At 37.0% G+C, this 18,944-nt stretch overlaps 1 protein-coding gene across 1 annotated transcript in view; it reads right to left on the bottom strand.

The window, feature by feature from the left end:
- Positions 1–6,263: 6,263 nt before the first annotated feature.
- The window catches only part of WDR70 (WD repeat domain 70), a 127,226-nt gene continuing 114,545 nt past the window's right edge, over positions 6,264–18,944 (bottom strand). The window contains exons 15-18 of the mRNA XM_033085319.2: positions 17,983–18,062; positions 15,216–15,332; positions 14,717–14,879; positions 6,264–6,733 (exon numbers count right to left, since the gene is read on the bottom strand). Of these exons, the coding sequence (XP_032941210.1) occupies positions 6,649–6,733; positions 14,717–14,879; positions 15,216–15,332; positions 17,983–18,062 (445 nt within the window). The 3' untranslated portion in view covers positions 6,264–6,648. The remainder of the gene's footprint in view (positions 6,734–14,716; positions 14,880–15,215; positions 15,333–17,982; positions 18,063–18,944) is intronic.

Here is an 18,944-nt window from a genome sequence, read left to right as displayed (position 1 = left end):
AAGTCATAGTGTTAAAAAATTTGAAATTTATTAGCTAAGACATATACTTCATTAGAATTACAAGCAGACTTAAAGTATTTTGCTTGCATAACCATCGCAAACTTAGGGTTCACTGAATTAGAGATGCGGAGTGGCAATGCATGTGAACAACACAGAAAGAGGATAAGCCCCAGCTGCCTTGGAATGGCTGCACTACCACTAGTGTAGTTTATGTGGGATGGAGAAGTGTATGTGGGAAGAGATGGGATGGAGTTGAATTGAGGGTTGTGGGATGTGCCTGCAGAAGCACATGGGAGCACAGAGAGAGACATGGGAGCACAGAGAGACACATGGGAGCACAGAGAGACACATGGGAGCACAGAGAGACACATGGGAGCACAGAGAGACACACGGAAGCACAGAGAGGCACATGGGAGCACAAAGGAGAACGTGGCAGCACAAAGGAGCACATGGAAGCACCGGGAAGCAAATGGCAGCACAGAGAAGCTTGTCTCTGCCTTACCTTGGAGTGAGGAGGTGCCATTTGGCAGAACCCTGAAGAGAGGAGGTTGCTGGAAGCTGACAGACACCTGAATGGCTCATGATCACCCCATAGAAGGGCATTAAGAAGGTGTGCTGCTGAGCTGGCAACATGGGATAGGTCATGTATTGAGAATTACCATGTAAGGAAATACTGTGCCTTGAAAAAGTGTGTAAAAACAGCTCATTTCTTTGAATACATGATTCAGATTCTCTGCCGGTCTTGGTCCCTGTCTCAGTCGTTACATGTATACACAATGTCACAGAAATAAACACTTCAAATAAACAGATACTGCAGCAAGAGCAGCTCAGGGAAAGGTGCTGGCAACTCAAGACAAGTCTGGATCCAGGTAAGTCCTGAGGCCTTTTAGCTTAACAGGTACCTAGACTTGTTACGAGCAATGGCAACTCTGTATTAAAGGGCGTCCCAAGCTGCACAGCACAGGGATGGACCAGAAATTCAGATTTCAGAGTCAGGTGCACAATGACGAAATGAAGGAGCAACAGCAAAAGATAATGTCTAGGAACAGTTGTGACTCTGAGGATGTGAGAAACAGGGATACTAGGTGGTCAGTAGCATGCAAGGAATAGCATTACAGACAGTGCCTGGAGTATGGGTTACAAGTGAAATAACTGCACTAGCACAAGAAATAGGGTCAGAAATAGGACACTTGATTTTGGAGGTTCTTGCTTTGTAGAACCTCCAGAGAAGATCCCTGATGACCACCCCAGCACCATGAAGAAGCCCAGGGCAATCAAGGACAAAAGCTGCTGGATCCACAGCGGTGACCATATTCTGCTTGCACTATTTCTCTCCTTTCCTATACACTTAAATGTTACCAAATAAAGTTAGTGTTGTTGAACAGGTCTTATTTGCACCTTGCTTTGGCCAGAGAACTTTAAAACTGAACAGGTCCTCAACAAAAATCCGTTTGGCCAAACTGCAGAGAAAAAAAAGTGACTGTAATGAGACATGCAAACATTTTTCCTGTTTACTTAGCAGTGCTAAAAAAGTAGCTTAATTTGAAACACTGTATAAATTGTGGACAGTGCACTTCAGGAAATAGGGACAATCATAACAAGGCAGAGAAAAAATAAGTAACTGATTATAGACAAGAAAACATAAATCAAAGCAAAATTGAAAGAATAAGAGAGGACACAAGAAGATAATAAAATTCAAACATAATAAAAAGCTGCTACGGAACATCATAAACTGGGTTCAATGACTGCTGGGAACAGAATAGAAAATAATGGTCTTAAATTGTTGCAAGAATGTTTTTCTTAGAGATGATGAAAAATTTTCTAGTGCTAAGAATGAAGCACTGGAACAGATTGCTTAGGGTGATTGTGCAGAGTCTATCATGGCAGCAATTAAAGGTCTAGTAAACATGCCAGACTTTGTTCAGGTATAGACGAGTTGAGTCAAGGATGTACTACACAACTTCTCAAGGACCCATCTAGCCCTTGTTTATCTACTGCAGGTATTAATTAATCTGTTGTGTCTTCTATTTCATGATAGAACAAGGAAATAGTTCAGTGCCCACAGGAATACTTCTTTGAAAGAGTAACAAAAACTGCATTAGCCTGACACACAACAGCCTCCTGGGACAGTTAAGATTAAAAAAAAAAAAAAACAAAAACAAAAACAGAGAGACATACTGGCTGTGCTTTCTCAATCATTCTTGTTATAAGTCCTCTATCAAAGAACAAGACGAACTGTCTGATCATCAGCTGTTAAAAAAAAAATCACAAACTATTGCCAAACGTCCTCTAGTTGTTTGACACAAAGGCTGTGGAAAACTGAATCTGATCTAAGACCCTGCTGCCAAAGTGGAGACAATACCTTTTTATGTAGAATGGGAAACAAATTTATTCTGGAGTTATATGCTACAGACAAATATCTTACATTTCAGAGCTATTCAGATTGCAAGAAGCAATTAGGTACTGAAGTCACAGTCAATGGAATGCATATTGAGTGCACATTGTATCCAAAATTGAGTTTAAATGGGATTAGTCAAAAATCCTAGCAGATTTAAAAACTGATGTAATAAGATACATCTATGCTTCAATTCCAGGCAAGCATAAGGGCATCTCTGCTAGCCAACTATCCAACTCTTTATTCATCTGCATGGCATGAAAGTCCAACAGATGAGAAGAACCTCCTGAACTCCCAGACTACCTATGGTAAGAAGTCAAAATAAACCTGCTGATTTTTAATGGGGTAACTGTAGGACTTCCAGTAAATTCCCATTGCTGAGAGTCAGGCTAGAAGGACACACAGGCATTTAACATGACAAAAAACATAAGAGGGGTTTTGCAATACTATTGTGACTAACAGGCCACATCAAAATTCTTATGATTCAGTATTAAAGGAAGATGTGAGCTACAAATGTCTCAAGCTGGACAACCCTGAAGTCATCAGAGGTCAAAGAAACTGGATAAACATCTAACCATGAGGATGGCACTTCAGCTCAGCAATGCAGAACTCCTCAGGGTCCAGCAGAGATGGAAGTGATAGGAGAAAGGATCATAGTTTCTTTTCCCATAATAAAAAATTTTCCACAACAGAGAAAATGCAGTTGGGAAAAGGAACATGAAATTAGGCATGGATTCATGATAAAGGAGTCAACAACTGGACCCTCTGGGGACAAATTCACAGTTCTTGCTATCAATCACAAAAACTAGAGGCAAAAGCATCGTCTACAGTAAATTACTGGAGTCATATGAAGTAGACCAGAGAGGAACTTAAAACAGTCACCAAATAGTTGCAAACAGGCAGAGGAAAGTGGCAGGATTTGTCAATCTTCGCACCTGTTGCAGAAGACTTAAATGATAAGATATGAAAAGAAATAAGGAGGACAGGACAAGACAAAGGAGTACAGTTGAATTCAGATCTCGGTAACAGTGGCAGCAACACCGACAAGGAATGGAAAATGGGGCTTTCTAGTAGTAGCTGGTGGGCTGCAATGTCTGGAGGAAAATGCCTTGGCCCTGTGGACAGGCAAGAGGTACCTAACAGCTGGTCTACAACTGTCATTAGCATAAATGGATAAATAAAGACCATAAATTACTATAAGGAACCATGCAGAAGCTGCACAGAAAAATTCAGGTTTGGAGAAAGCACCATGGAAGTCCTTCTCTATGAAGTGATTGTGGTACTGATGTCATGAGAGGCTACCTAGAACAGAGGCTAGACAGTGTGAGAGGTAGGTATTTATTAAAAGGGTGTATCCTGGCAGCACAAGGGCCTGGCTGAGGATACACTCAAAGTGACTGACAGGTAACATCTTTTCACACTTTTATAAGTTTTGGTCCATTCACATGTTGGGGTCAATTGTCCAATTATAGCTCCAGGTTATGAAGTCCCATCCTCCCAGCTTCCTCTCCTCAATTCACTGTTTATGCTTTTTTGGGCCTGAAGCTGTAGCAGTGTCCTTGGTTCTTGGGCTGAAAAAGGATTGTTTTGTCTAACTAAACTGTGAAGAAAACTTGCTAATACTTTATATGGAGATCAGAGTTATATACTAATGCAGTACAGAATCTGGAAAATGTGAAAGCTAAAATTTAAGACATCAGTACCTCTGTAAACAACTCTTCTAAGGAAGCAAACTAAATAAGCCCACCTTGTTTCAGTAATGCAGAAACAAACTACCCTCTGGACTCTGGCCACTTTAACACTAAATACAGACACACAGAGGACCAAGCTTGGCAATTGCTAAAAGCTTTGAGAAGCTTGTAAGAAAATCATATTCTTAAAAAATGGATATAATAGAGTTCTCATGTTCCAGTTTCCATCTAGAGTTTCATCTGTCATCGCAAATATTTATTTGTGTTGATATTTTTAATGTTAAGATGTTTCCCAAGACAACTCAAAGGCTTGAGTCACAAGTTTACTATCCCAAGTATGGTCAAGCAGACTGTTCACATCTTTCTGATTAGCTTAACTCATTCCATTGAGCTGTTCAAGATTTAAAACTTTTCAAAAATGCATTAAGGTGTGCCTTCTGACGAACATCCCTGAGAATCCAGTTTCAGGGCTATGCCAAATGAACCAATCCAAGAGTAAAAGTATAAATGAAACATAAGTTAGTTTTAAATACTTTTAATATATATCTGCACAGGCACTGTTCTAAATTCTAGTCTGCTAGAACAGTCATTGAAGACAATTACTGCAAGTAAAAACGAATGAACACTTAGAGAAAGTCCAACAGAATTTTTGCAGTGTTCACTTACAGAACTAATTCTTTTAAGAATCAGGAGACAAGATCTAGCTAATATGAATAACAACATAAAATGAGAAGTTCATCTCATTTTCAGAGAACAGCTGCAGCATTTTTCCTCATCTGCCTTTCCCTGCAGCTCTGCTCCCTAAGACACACTGCCTCAGTGAACAACTAACAAAGGAAAAGATGAAATGCTAATATTCAGCCTAAAATGAAGAACATATTAATCCTTTAAAATAATTAATTGAGATTTTAGACAAATTTCTTTAGCATGTTTTGTTAATAACTCCTTCTCTCCATCTGGAATTTCTTTTTCTCCTTCACTTACTTTCCACCCAGACTCTCATTCTACTTATTACAGCTGCAATTATAAATTAAACATTGATTTGCCATTATATAAAAGTATGTATTAAAATAATTTTACAAGGGGCAAAGACAGGTTGTGGACTATGTACTGAAGTTCTGCTCTTGTAAAAAGATTACAGTAGTGAAAACAGTGGAAACATTTGTAGTGGGCATTTTATGCCAATGCTTCTCATTATCCCTTTTGAAGTCAGACTTAGTTTTCACTGAAGTATTAAAAAATAATTGAAGAATAATTATAAGCTCAGAAAAAGAAATAATATAATGAAACAGTGATGCAGAAAAATGCTTTAAAAAAAAGTTTAAGCTCTGCTGACTATCAGGACCACAGTCTGGAGGTTAGGAAGGTGATTAAGGGCTTTGCTAAATATAGGCTTAAAATATGCCTCCAGGATCTATTTATAAATAGGAAAGCTTGATTGCTTATCGTGTCTATTACTCTCTACTCCTAGTGGAAAGGCAGACTGCTTGTTATATTGTGTATTATAATCACAATGCTTAGCTTACTGTGTATTATTATAATCACAACATAAATGCCTAAAATTAACCTAGGTTCTTTATTCTTCTCCAAAGGACATTAATTAGTTTCAAAACATCCTTCCCTTTCTCACACTCAGAACTGCAATTTTGTGTTAAAAAACTGAGAATTTTCCATACTTAGACAAACTACTTTATAAAGAATAGTATCAGTCTTCAGGGAGTGTGAGGCAGAATATACACTATTCAGGCATACAACAAAGTCAACACACACAAAGACCTGGTATTACATACACAGATCTGCTCTATCCTAAAATTTACCCATACAAATTAGTAGGGATAAGAATCCTGAACAAATTTTTACACCAGCTTGGTAATAAGCACATTATTTTTACTACACTAAATTATGCAACTGTCCATTGTAATTCACTTTTTTTTAAAATAAAAGCTATATACAATGCTACTGTAGATACTACACACACTGAAAAGAAACATCATGCAAAGAAGTACAGACACTAGAAAATATGTTTTCTAAAATGCACACAGAGTGTACACTGAATTGTAACTCATGTGAACACACAAATTAATTAAACTTGAATATTACACAGTAACTAATCTAAACTTTGTTGCACTTGTAAAGCAGTAATCTGTTAGCTCTTAACTGCAAAAAATAAAAAGGAGTCTGAGAAATTGTACTATTTTATTTGGATACTTAAATTCATTGAACACTGTCACGACATAGCATTTGTAAAATTGGCAGTAATGGAAAAAAACCCATTCGGCAATATAATGAATTCACAATATTTATAAAGAAATATTTTTTCACTTAACAAAGCTAAGTAACTGACATACAGGAGTTATTTGCACAATATAAGTAATTCCTTATTACAAAATTCATATGTGGGATTAAGCCAGTGTAATTCAACAATCCCTTTTTATACTGCAGCAAGTTTTATAAATTGAAGTAGTATTTGCTTTCAAATTTTGACCCACTATCCCAAATAAAGAAATAAATGTTTCATTTTGCTTCAAATGCTCTAAAATGATTCCTTAAACCAATTATTTTTCAAATTTTACGTTTTTTCCACTCTGGCTTGTCTGTTTCATCATCTTCTTGTTCCACTTCTGCAAAAACTGTTTTTGGCTGTGTTCTAGAAAAAAAATAAAAAATATTAAAATAGTGGTCAGAATACAATACTTTATCAGAAACTGCATTAGGCACTAGACAGAAACAAAATAGATATATATAGACACTTTGAAAAAAAGAGCATACTAGACTTGACCGTTTTTTATTTTTGACAATAACCTATCAACTAACCTTCTCAGAACTGAAGAAACGTGCAGCTCACAGAAAAACAAGCACAACAAACATACATATTTTGCAAGTATTATTTCCTCGTTAGCATACAATCAATATCTGTGTATTCCATTAATGAAATTTAGATAGAAGTGAGAACAAATACATTTATTTCCATGCTAGAAAAGCAGAGCCACTGGCCTCCTCATTCCGTGACTTTTTAAAAAGAAACTTCTGTCTTGATACACTGTAGAACAACAGCCAGTGAGTGAAAACAGAACAGCTAAGCCAAGTTTCTCTCTAAGCCTATGCATGAAAAAACCAGCTTCTCCCCCAGAAACTTTATCTAACACTACTGTAACATAAAAAATGTAATGATCTTCATATGAGAACACAGAGTATCTGACAGTCAAGCTTCATAGTATCAATTCCTCTACTCTTTATGTGAACTTTAAATACCACTTAAGCTTTACAAAATTAATTGTTGATTACTTTCTAAATTAACACAGTATCAAGTAGCAATTCAATAAACTGTTTGGACATTCAGTTCCCTTGTTTTACATTTTAACAACTGCATGGTCCCTTTTCCAACTTAATTCTTAGCACAATCACTGCAGCGCTGAACTATCAGATTTCTGATGCTAGTTTTGCTCAACTTCTCAACATGACAAAGTATAAAATACAGCCAAGGCAGTCACCATCTCATTACTGTATTAACTAATGTTCTTGCATCAGTCTAAGAATGTGAAGCATTATAACAACTGTTACTTGGTAAACTCTACAAAATGCATAAATCGTAACTAAATTGTGCCTGCCTTAGGTAGCACAACAGGCAAAACCCAGTGCTGCCTCTGACTTCAAAGAGTAATAGCAAAGATCAGCTCTTACAGAGTAGGATTCTCCACTTATTAAATGTGACACAAATGGGTTCAAAATCACCAAAACTATTTAAAGACAACTAACTCCCCTTACATACAGGATCTTTCTATTGCCCTGCCTGCTCCTCCATCTTCCAAGCTTGCCACGGAGGAAAGGGTCATGCTGGTAATTCCAGAGATGGCCCTACTGCAGAACTCCGACTGCACGTGGTCCCGTGCAGGCTGTAGCAGACCTTGCACCCAGATGAGGATCTATACTGTGGAAGTTAGATGAGTCCTTCTGCTGTCCATGAAAGCATAACTGAGATTAAAAAATATTTTCCAATTTTAAAATTTCATTATAAAATACTTATAGAAACTCCACTTAACCCGTTGCTGAAGAAAGCAGTATTCAAAAAAAAATTAAAAAAAAGGGAAAGAAAATCAACATTCAATCCAAAACAGACACCAGGGATGAAGGTTTTATTGGCTGAAATACTGCATTTTGCTAGCTACTGAAAAGGAAGAATGTATGGAATCTTCTCTTTTTTTCTGACATACTGACAAAGGTTTATTTAGCCCATTTTAGCAATGTACCCTCCTTTTACCACAATAGATGAAAAGTATCCAAATGTCCTCTAGGATGACCTCTTTATTAAGAGTTTCCTTAGTAAAGCACAACTAATCAAGTGGAAGCCTATAATTTCTGACCACAAACCTGCAACTGTCATTAATTCAGATAAACATTTCCAATTTAGAGGAATGAATAAATCTGTGAAACAAGTAACAAAACCTATGGTTTTTCCAGGATAGAAGTGGCACAGAAAAAAGGCACAGGCTTCAGAAAAGGTAAGTGTGCTACTCAGTGCAGGAAAGCTGAGGTAGTGAAAGAAGGAGACAAAAAGAAAAAAAAAGAGAGAAACTGTACCCTAATCTAGCAATATTCAGCTAAAGCAAAAACATGCAGAGGAAGTCAAGTGTGCTTGCTACCTCACTTTTTAAAATTGCCATGAAATAGCTATAGCCTCAGCTGAAATGTAAACCGTTCCACCTCCACAAGCTACATAGTTGTAACTGGGTCACCTAGGGTGATTCATATGCCTGACCATTTAAAAACACTGCTTTTGTTTTTGCTTTATCATCAGTGATCATTTAATCTAATTTAAACACATTTTTTTCTTACTTAGTAAGTACACTGGAGTTGTAGCAGGAGTTTGCTGTATGATTAATATTTATACAAAAATTATTAAAACAGATTTTCTTCGGGTAAGTATTCTTATTCTGAGGTCTGTGTTCTTTTTCGCCATCAAATTTCTCAGTTTTATTTATCCTTGACTTTGGGGGTTGATTTCAGTTTGTTAGGGATCTGTTTGGCAGATCCCATGGCACAATACTGTGGAGGCCAAAGGGATCCAAGGAAAACTCCTCAAAACCGATTAGATTTCATCTGCAAAAAGCACAGCCTTGCAGTAGCCTGGCCTGGATGCATATGGATATGACTCTGATAAACCACATACTCCTAAAAGGAAGAACACAAAGGAGGCAAGGACACCCCCAGCTGAGAGGAACAGAGGCATTAATGAACACGGAGGAATAGAGCTATGACAGTCAACGCTCAGATGGAACAGAAACGGAAAAGAAATGTGAGAGGCAACAACAAAGGACTTTTACAGCTACACTGACAGCCAAAGGAATGTGAAGGAAAATATGCTTTATTAAGCAGGTAAACTACTAACACAGCATATGGAAAAGGTCAAGATACTCAGTGATTTTTTGGCTCCATTTTCCCTAAAAAGATCTGTCCTTAGGCCTGCAAGCATTCCTACACTACAGCAGAGTCTTTGGTAGGGACTGAGACATTTCCAACAGAAGAGGAAGAGTTTGCAAGTCATTGGACATGTAAAAATCCGCATCAGATAGGTGGGTCCAGAGGTAATGAGGAAGCTGGCCCATGTCATTGCAAGGGCACTCTGTCATCACCGAGAAGATACGGTGACTGGGAGAGGGTCTCAGTGGCTAGAAAAGCAAATATCATCATCAAGGATTTGGAGAACTACCCAACCTCAGTTCGCAGGAAAGTTAAGCAATGAATCCCAATGGAAGGAACTTCCAGATACACAAAGGACATGAAGGTGGTAGGAAACAGCCAGCATGGACTTAGCAAGGGCATACTGTGCCCACCAATCAAATTGGTACAACAGGCTGCCCAGACAAATGTGAGAATTTCCATCCTTGAGGATATTTAACCTTGGTTGAGCAAACCCCTGAACAACCCAAATCCAGTAAGATCTGAACATTGAACACATTTTAGGAAGGAGTTTGGACTAGATAACTTCAGCATTCCCTTCCTACCTAAATTGTTCTATGATCCTGTGTTTCCACATGACTGTCAGCTGAAACCAGTATCTCATACACCAAAAAATGCATTCTTATTGTGGGTTATGGTAACAGGCTGCAAACAAAAATGGGAAAACAAACTAGCATGATTTATTTATACGATGTGCTTCTCTTTACTTCAGTGGTTTTCAAGACACTGAGATATGTAGACCTCTAGAAAATTTCCAGGGGCCATGAAGACTGCTTTAGAGTCACCATAATCCCTGTGGCTATGGGTTGTTTTTCTTAATTGCTTTTCAGAGATCCAATAAAAGTAGTTCATTGACATGTGGGGATCACAGATCAGCAGATAAATAATACTGCTGCAGCAAAACCAGCTGCAGATGACAACTGCATATCACAACATGTGACTCATGTCAAAGTAACTTTTGAAATTTGTGTTTATATTGCACTGAAACAAAGAAAAAAGATTTTCAAGCACGCTTGGAAAACAGAATAATGTCATAAAGGTCACTTCCAGACTGAAAAGTTAAGGTTTACAGCATCAGACACCATTTTTTTCTTTACCCCAACAACCAGCCTGACTCTTTTCTAAATCTCAGGGGCTTCCCTCTCAAAATGACTCATTTACAAAAAAATATTTAGGATAAATATAAGAATGCATGGCAACAAGTTGTTACAGGATGGTTTGCTCAGTCCTGATTCTTCAGCTCATTCAGCTACTTGAGCCCTTAAGTGACTAACACTTCACAGACTGGCATTGCCCTTGAGAAAAAATTCAGTGAACACAACACAGGTATAGACTTCTGCACCAAGTCATTCCCTTTTGACAGTGACAAGCAGAAATGAAAAAGACTGCAAAATAGGGGCAACATCAGTGAAATGAAAGGTACTTTCAAAAACTCCAGTTTACCTTGTTGAGGAGGGAAATTTCACCCTCACTTTCTCTCTGGTACAGAAGAAAGCTGCATCTGGGCCTGATTAGGCACTCAGCTACAATGCTTAGTAATTCCTGCTGATCCTTCAGAGGGACATCTGAAGTCATTATAGTATATCTGTACAGCTGTGTTAAAACAAACAGCTCACAAAGAATGTAATTTTCAAACATTTACAACTGATGTCTCAAGTTCCTTTCCTGTAGTTCTTTACTTGAAATCTTCAATCTGTTCTTCCTTTCTTTTCACTCCACTGGAATGGCTCTTGCCAAGGACTCTAACAAGCTTTTTCCTGAGAAATCTCAAGATCTTTCCTTATCCTCATTCATTATGACTTTTCTGCTGTGTTGATCACATCTTATTTGACACTTTATTCACACTGGGCTTCTGTGACATGTCATCTCCTGATTCAGCATGTACTTCTTATCATCCCCAGTATCCTTTTCTGCAGCATCTGTTTTTCACCCATTCTTTTGCCACTTACGTACTTCCCCCTCCTTTCTGGCTCAAATGTCAGGGGAAATAGAAAGGTCAAGCTAATGATAACAAGCTAAAAAATTTTTTCAAATGGTAAATAATGCAAATGAATATTCAGCTTCTAGACTAAATTAGGTACCTTTAACACCAAAAAAAGAAATTATTTTCACATAGAATGCCCAAACTAACAGCAGAAGTCAAGAGTTTCTTAGAAAATGTACTGAAGTGAAAATCACAGAATCTTAGAATGGTTTGGGTTGGAAGGGACCTTAAAGATCATCCAGTTCAAACTCCCCTACCATGGACAGGGACACCTTCCACTAGACCAGATTGCTCAGAGCTCCATCCAACGTGGCTTTGAATACTGCCAGGGATGGTGCATTCACAACTTCTCTAGGTAACCTATTCTGTGCCTCACTACCCTCTGAATAAAAAACTTTTTTGTAACATCAAATCTGAAACTCTCCTCTTTTAGTTTAAAACCATTTCCCCTTCTACAGTCACTCTCCACCCATCCAAAAAAGTCATTCTTCCTCAGATACAATTAAAAAAGCATTAAAGTGTTAACTGATTGAGAATGACGTAGCCAGTATGGATCAGGAACTGACAAATCAATCCAGACATAATATTCCAAGTTATGAAAACTGATTAACCAGAAAAGAGCATTTCTTAATCTTCTCAGTCTAAAATTATTTAATAACTATCACTGGAGAAAATTAAGTAATTATACTTTCCTTGCACACTTTCTGGAGAAGGACAGTAAAAACTTTATGTGCATAGACAGCACAGGACTAAAAGCCTTGTCAAACAAAAGATATATCAAGTGGATAGTTTTATACCATGTTTAATAAAAATTTACTACAAGAAATGCAGAAAAACTGGTAGTAGAAGAATAAAGTAATAAAAAAATAAATACTGTTTTAAAAAATTAAACATATTGGACGTATGGTTTTTAGGTCTTAAGATTTTAAACATGTATCAGAATATCACCGTTCCTAAATCTATAGAGTGCAATTTATGCTATAGCTAAAGCAGTTGTCCAGTATACAAACCAGTATGCATGATAATTTGGATCAATTACTTGTAATTTGCATATTTTATTAAATATAATTCTCTAAAAATGTCATCTGAAAAATGCATTTTATATACAGGTTAAATATCCATGCTCTCTAAATTCAGGTGTAGGATATAATTATAATAGCATATATTATTATATTACATATATTATAATAGCACATCTTTATGTGGCTGCTAATAAAGTCCTGAATTTCTGAAAACTAAGAACACAACACATAATAAAGTTTCTGCATTTCATATTATTAGTATTACTGCTGTTATTATTCTGTTATTGTTTTTATTATTAATAATGTTTATTATTGTTCAGGAGTTTTTTAGTGCTCTTTGCATGGAATTTATCTGAAATTTAAGCTTTTAAAACAAGGATAATGGCAGCTTCACCAGGATGAGATTTATCAGCTGACAAAGCCATCATGGCTGCTGCTGCTGGCTGCAGTCCAATTCCTCCACATACATATCACTGCCTGGTGTGTAAGTTAATAGCAGTCTGCACTTGCATCCTGCCCACTTCTCAGCCAGCTCTCCTCTTCCCCTGCAGCCACATCTTTAACAAGCAACTGTAATGAGATCTGGCCACCTGACACAGTAAGCCTCCTCTAACACAGCTTTGTTTTAAAACTTTCATGTCTACTACATTGCAGGTGTTGGGGGTGAAACTTAATATACAATCAATGAAGTTACTAAGCCAAAAATATGCCGACATATCTATCTAACTGGTGGAATGCATGATTGCATTTACTTTCGAGAATGGACTACTCAAATAAAACCAGATGCCTACACATTCTGAGTATATTTCCTCTCTAGCAATCATATACTATCAAACAATTAAAAATCAATATTCAACATATTCATTACAACAACTGCTGCAGAACTAGACTTTCAAATATTCCATCCTTGGTACCAAGAGTGATACTGTATAATGCATTGGTTTGATGTGTAACACCAAATGCCATAGTTAGCAATCCCCAAGCTGCTTTGGAATTGCTATTCAGTTATTTTCATGAATATGTGGGTCAAGTCAGAAAACAAATGTCACCATCCAAAACAAGCTGTGATTCATAGAATATTTCAAGTTTCTGTTAAGAGGTGGTGATTGGCTCACTATAGAACTAAACACTAATAAAAAAAGTAGTCAGTAAAGTACTAATTAATGTACAGCCTTGGAGATAGAACACTGTGCTGCAAAATAGAATAGCAATGCATTATTGACAGGTTGTTCCGTGAAGACTATTTCAACTCTTCAAAATGTTTTCTTAGGCATTTTGAAAACACTACTTGACACTATTTTGTGGAAAAAAGCTCCATCAATGATAATTAAACCTGGCAATTCAGTTCATTAGTATGAAATGCATTTATGTACTACTTATTTTTATACATTGTGAATGTATTTAATTATTTGAGATATATTTATCTTTAGAGAAAAAAACTCCTTGGGTAGAAAGCATTCAAGAAGAATATTGTACAATTTTCACTTTAATACATACATACAAATACCACACTCACCCATATAATTTAAATGGAGTAAAGTATCATGTGTGGCACTAACAAGGTTTTATGACAAAAATCTTGATAATGTTCCTCAACTTATGTAACACCCAAAAACTTGTTTCTTTATGCTGAATTTTGCTAGGAGATTATATCAGTGCAATTTTTAATATTGCTGTACCTTTAAAACCAAATTAATTCAGGGAGTTACTTGGGTTCTCATGTTGGAAAAATTCAGATAAAAACTTACGACAGTCGAGAAATCATCCTGTCATAACACCCCATAAATATTTTAAAGGTTTAATCTAAGAATCAGGCAGAACTAGAAGGCATATTGGAAAATCATCCCAATGTATCAATGGGACAGTACCCTATTATTAGGTATATTGCAGTTTAAGACACTGATTTTGAGAAGATTCTAAACTCAAATCAAGTTTGAAAGTTTTAAAATAACTTTTAGCACTGGCAGGTATATTTAAAAGTGGAAATATGAAAGTTCAACAATTTAACCTCCTGGAAACTCATATCTTTATAAAAGAGTATATTCTTGGTTTACATATTTGTGGCAGCAATCCAGAAAAGGCAAAGTGTAGCATAAAAGGCATTTATTTTAACTAGACTCCTACTGGCCTCCAGAATCATTATTTGTATTCTTAATTGTTTCCTTACTTAGCATATGCTGGAGCCACCCAGTATGGATTCTCCTCCGCTTCCTTTGCGTGACGTAAAATGGCTTCTCGAGGGTTGCTGTCATCTGTCTTGTCCAGGGCAATGTTCTTGACTATATATGATGACAGGGTGACCCCGTGAGTCCCAACACGGCCGCCACGACCTGTGGCACAAAGAGAAAAATATTTACGGAACATGCAGAGCCTGCAATGGTGACCTGATACAAAGAGGTTATTTAATGCTATAGGAAGGATTTAACTTAGGGCTGCATTCAGGTGGGTGTTTTACTGATTATGTAACTCAAAGTAAACCATTGTAATTATCAATTTTTTGCAGGCAAGCACTCCAATCAGACATCAATGTCTTAAAGTGCAGGACACTGCCCACACATCTATGGAGTGGAGTCACTACCCAAAAAATGCAACTTCAAATGATGTAGAACCAAAGCATGATGGCCCCTTTGGCATGCAACAACCTGAAATTTTTATGCCTAGATTACCTGCTCCTGCTACTGGAGGTTCAGGTTTGTGAGACTTCAGGGGGTCCAACCTATCCTTCTCCAGCTGTTTCCTTGTGCTTCGTTGTCGTGGTTCGCGGAACATAGGAAGTGCATGGGCTGAAGGGTGACAGGTTGGAGAAAATTAAATGTTAGAAATGCCATTTTCTTTTCAACATATTAAATACAAAGAGTTGGATTCTCTTTTGCAATGGAAAAGGTGGCAGGTAATCCCATATCCAAACTCCAAAACTGAGTTTTACTTTCAAGGATTTCTTTCTTCTGAATTTTTCAAAGATGAAAGCAGTCAGATATCAGGGTTCCTTCAGGCAGGAGCCTCTCATCTGAAATACTCTTTACACAGTTTGTGCAGATTTCATTCATACCTCTGTCATTCAGTTCTCAGCATTAGCACTGTGACCGATCAGTTACTCTTTTCTGAACTTCCCATGTTTCTCCATCTTTCTCATACTCTAAGAGCATGACAAGGCACTTGATACGTTCATGGATATGCCAAACAGTAGAGCAGAAGCCCCTCAATGATTCCAAATATAATTTTATGCACATAAAGTCACAATCATATTCCTTCTTAAATAGTAAGTTTAATAACCATTGGGAAAACATCATAACTGTAACATACTCACTAAATTGTGAGGGTTTATAACTTCTATTTCCTCATAAAAGTGCTATCTTCAGTTACAGTAATGGCTTTGATGCACTCAGACAAAAGAGTCATTTGTCACCAACAGAGAAACACGATGTTAATGGACATGGCTTTCTTGCAGTGGGGTTTAGATCTCACATGCATGCGTGCCCACTGCTGGCGTTTCCCAAAATCTGGGAAATTGTGTAGCAGTCAAATGATCCAATAAAGACAAAAAATAACCAAACAAATCTTAATTTAGGAACATCACCTCTATATTGAATAAAAAACCATCAGGGAGGATTCAGGCACCTATCAGCTTGAGTTTTCAGCTTATTTTGTAAGCCTGTTCAACTTATTAGACTGTATGAAGTCACAGCCAGGTGAAATGCAGCAGATCTTTGGAAAAAAATTATGAAGTTTTATTTTTGCAGATTTCATTAAGTATGAAATGCCAGGGACAATTTTCTGGCAAGCACTAAGCTTGATCAGTTTCCACAGAGCATCTGAGGTGACTAATGCACAGATCCAAGCTTTTGCCATTTGTGAAGTAGAAGTTGTCTAAGAGAAAACCATACTGTGTATTCTTGTATTTTAAAAGTGACACTTAATCCCTTAAAACAACATTCCTGCATTTTAAGTAGCCATTACACGCAATTCTGATATTAAAAAGCAACAAGAAATCTGAAAGAAAAATTAAAAAAAAACAGAAAAAAAGGGGTTGTGTTCACTTTGCAAAAGCACTTCAGAGATCTTCAGGTCTTCCCAGTTCTGTCCATAAACTTAAAAGACAGACATCTAACCTCTGAAAGGTTTCCAAAATATGCAAAACAATCAAAAATTTGCTAAGCAAATCCTACACTTTTCTGCATTGATGTATGGAAGCATCTTTGTTTAGTTTCAAAATTATGTAGAAGAAACAGGTAATTAGTTAGAAGAAACAGCTGATCAGTTAGAACTCAGTGACAAAATCCCAAAAAATTGCATAACTGGGACCTTTATCTTTCAATGACATTTATAAATGCCATTGAACACACATGTTCCACTGGGTTTTAAGCAGAATTTTTTTTAAAAGATCACAGAAGTTCTTCAGAGTATAAACACTAATGACAGTGCACACAAAGCATTACAGTGAAGGATGTTATAAGGATGTATTAAAGAGCACCCAATGCAGATAAATACCCCTTATCTTTGACAGTTGCTATTAAGTTTACCCCAAAAAAACTGGCGCTGGACATCTGCAGCAGTAAAGGTAAGTTGGAGACAGCTGTGTCTGGGAAGTGCCCAAAATGGGAACCCGGAACCAAAGTACCTTGATATTGGTCTAGTTAACAAGACTGCCCAAATTTTCTCACTCTAAACCTCTTTTCGTTTATTATGCTGCCAAACAACTTGTTTATTTTATAGAGAAATGGTCTTAATGTGTGTAAAGCCAAGACTACTAGAAATCAGAACTGAACATCCTGGAACTGGAAGAGGATGAAGAGAAGCAGGACATGACAACCACATGACTGCTCTCATTTCAGCTAAGGAAACACTTCATAGGGCAATGCTAATGTGGATGGTCAAGACCTCTCAGTTAATCCCCTCATTCCATTGTAAAATTTGTCATGGGGAAAAGGCAGAATATTAAACTTATTACATGACTGTTTCTTACGAGACAAAAATCCCCTGAGGCTAGGGATAGTTAAGCTATTTAAAACCCTGTATAATCTGGGTAAGTTATAAATTTTGAAAAATTTATTTGTTATTTGTTCAAGATCTATCTCTCATCTCTGATTTTGTCACTGGTACTGCAAAACTCTTCCTAAACCCATCTACATTCCACAATTAAGTTATAGAACACTGAAGATTTTAAAAGTTCCAAAATTTTTGAGGCTTTCAGGAGCACCACAATCAAGAAATCAACCATTATTAAGAACTTTACAGAGCATACAGATTAGATATACCTTTCTGATTGTGCAACACTACAAAAAATTTGTATGAAGCACCAATATATGACATCAGTGATCAATGTTTACTGATAGACTGCTTTTTAGAGGAGAAAAAGTAAAGCTAAAAATTCTGCAAATAATTTCAAACCTAAGAATGAGGATGCTGCTATAAAGATATGTTTAAATTTCTTACGCGTTATAATGTAATCCTGTGTGAGAGTCTCTGCTTGTCTCTCTTTTCGTTTTGTTTTGACCACGCATAATTTTGCTCCCCTAGGAGGAAACAGAGCAGTTCAGTTAGTCTGTTTATATCAAACAGACACCAGTTTTTGTTCAAGACAGTCTCAACAAAATTATACAGCACTCTAAATATTCATGAATGTGTGTATCTTTGCCTGTTCATGCTCATGTGAAAGAAAGTAGAGAGATTATAGTGTTTCTGTTATAGAGCAGTTTATATGACATGCAGAAATAAGGGTGGAAGATTCATTTCACACTTCATTTGTCCACAGTACTTTAGTGTGCATATTGGAAGCGCTACTCTCCAAACTTGGGCACTCATTTGCTCCTGGTACAATTCTTCCTAAGCAGCAGAGCTGGCAGTTATTTAACTAGAGGTGCCTGTTACACTGATGCAGGAAAAACTGCACAAGTCTGTCTGCAGCAAGATTGATTTAAACCTCATGGTAAATACCAGGAAACAAACCAGGTACAAAACTGCACTAGGGCTCTGTGGTACAGTCTCTTGTTCTCTAAACTGCCAAAACCAGAAAAATAAATCTGATTTCTGATAATCTTGTACACCATAGTTTATCTTCACACCCAAGTTTCCAGGTGACAGTGAGTATCCAGAAAACATGAACTGTAACACAGTTTGGTTAAGGACTTTGTTTAGCAGAACAAAGATGGTGCATACGTGGGAAGAACACTTTATTCATTCCGCTCAGTATCAATGAACCGTACATTTCCTCCCAGCTGACAGGAAGGAAACATGCCCCAGTTCTCCAGTCAATCCAGAAGGAAAAAGAAAATTAATTGCAAAACAAGTATTTATAGGCTACTTAGGCCCCCTTCATCTCAGGTTGGAAAATCACTGTCTGATAAATCAGTACCACCTTTCCCTTAGATGTACAGGCAAAATCCTCATGTGATAAA

This window comes from Catharus ustulatus, chromosome Z, assembly GCF_009819885.2.
Source record: "Catharus ustulatus isolate bCatUst1 chromosome Z, bCatUst1.pri.v2, whole genome shotgun sequence".
NCBI classification, from domain to species: domain Eukaryota; kingdom Metazoa; phylum Chordata; class Aves; order Passeriformes; family Turdidae; genus Catharus; species Catharus ustulatus.
The sequence above is the reverse complement of the archived record's forward strand: the minus strand, read 5'-3'. Positions and strand labels throughout refer to the sequence as shown.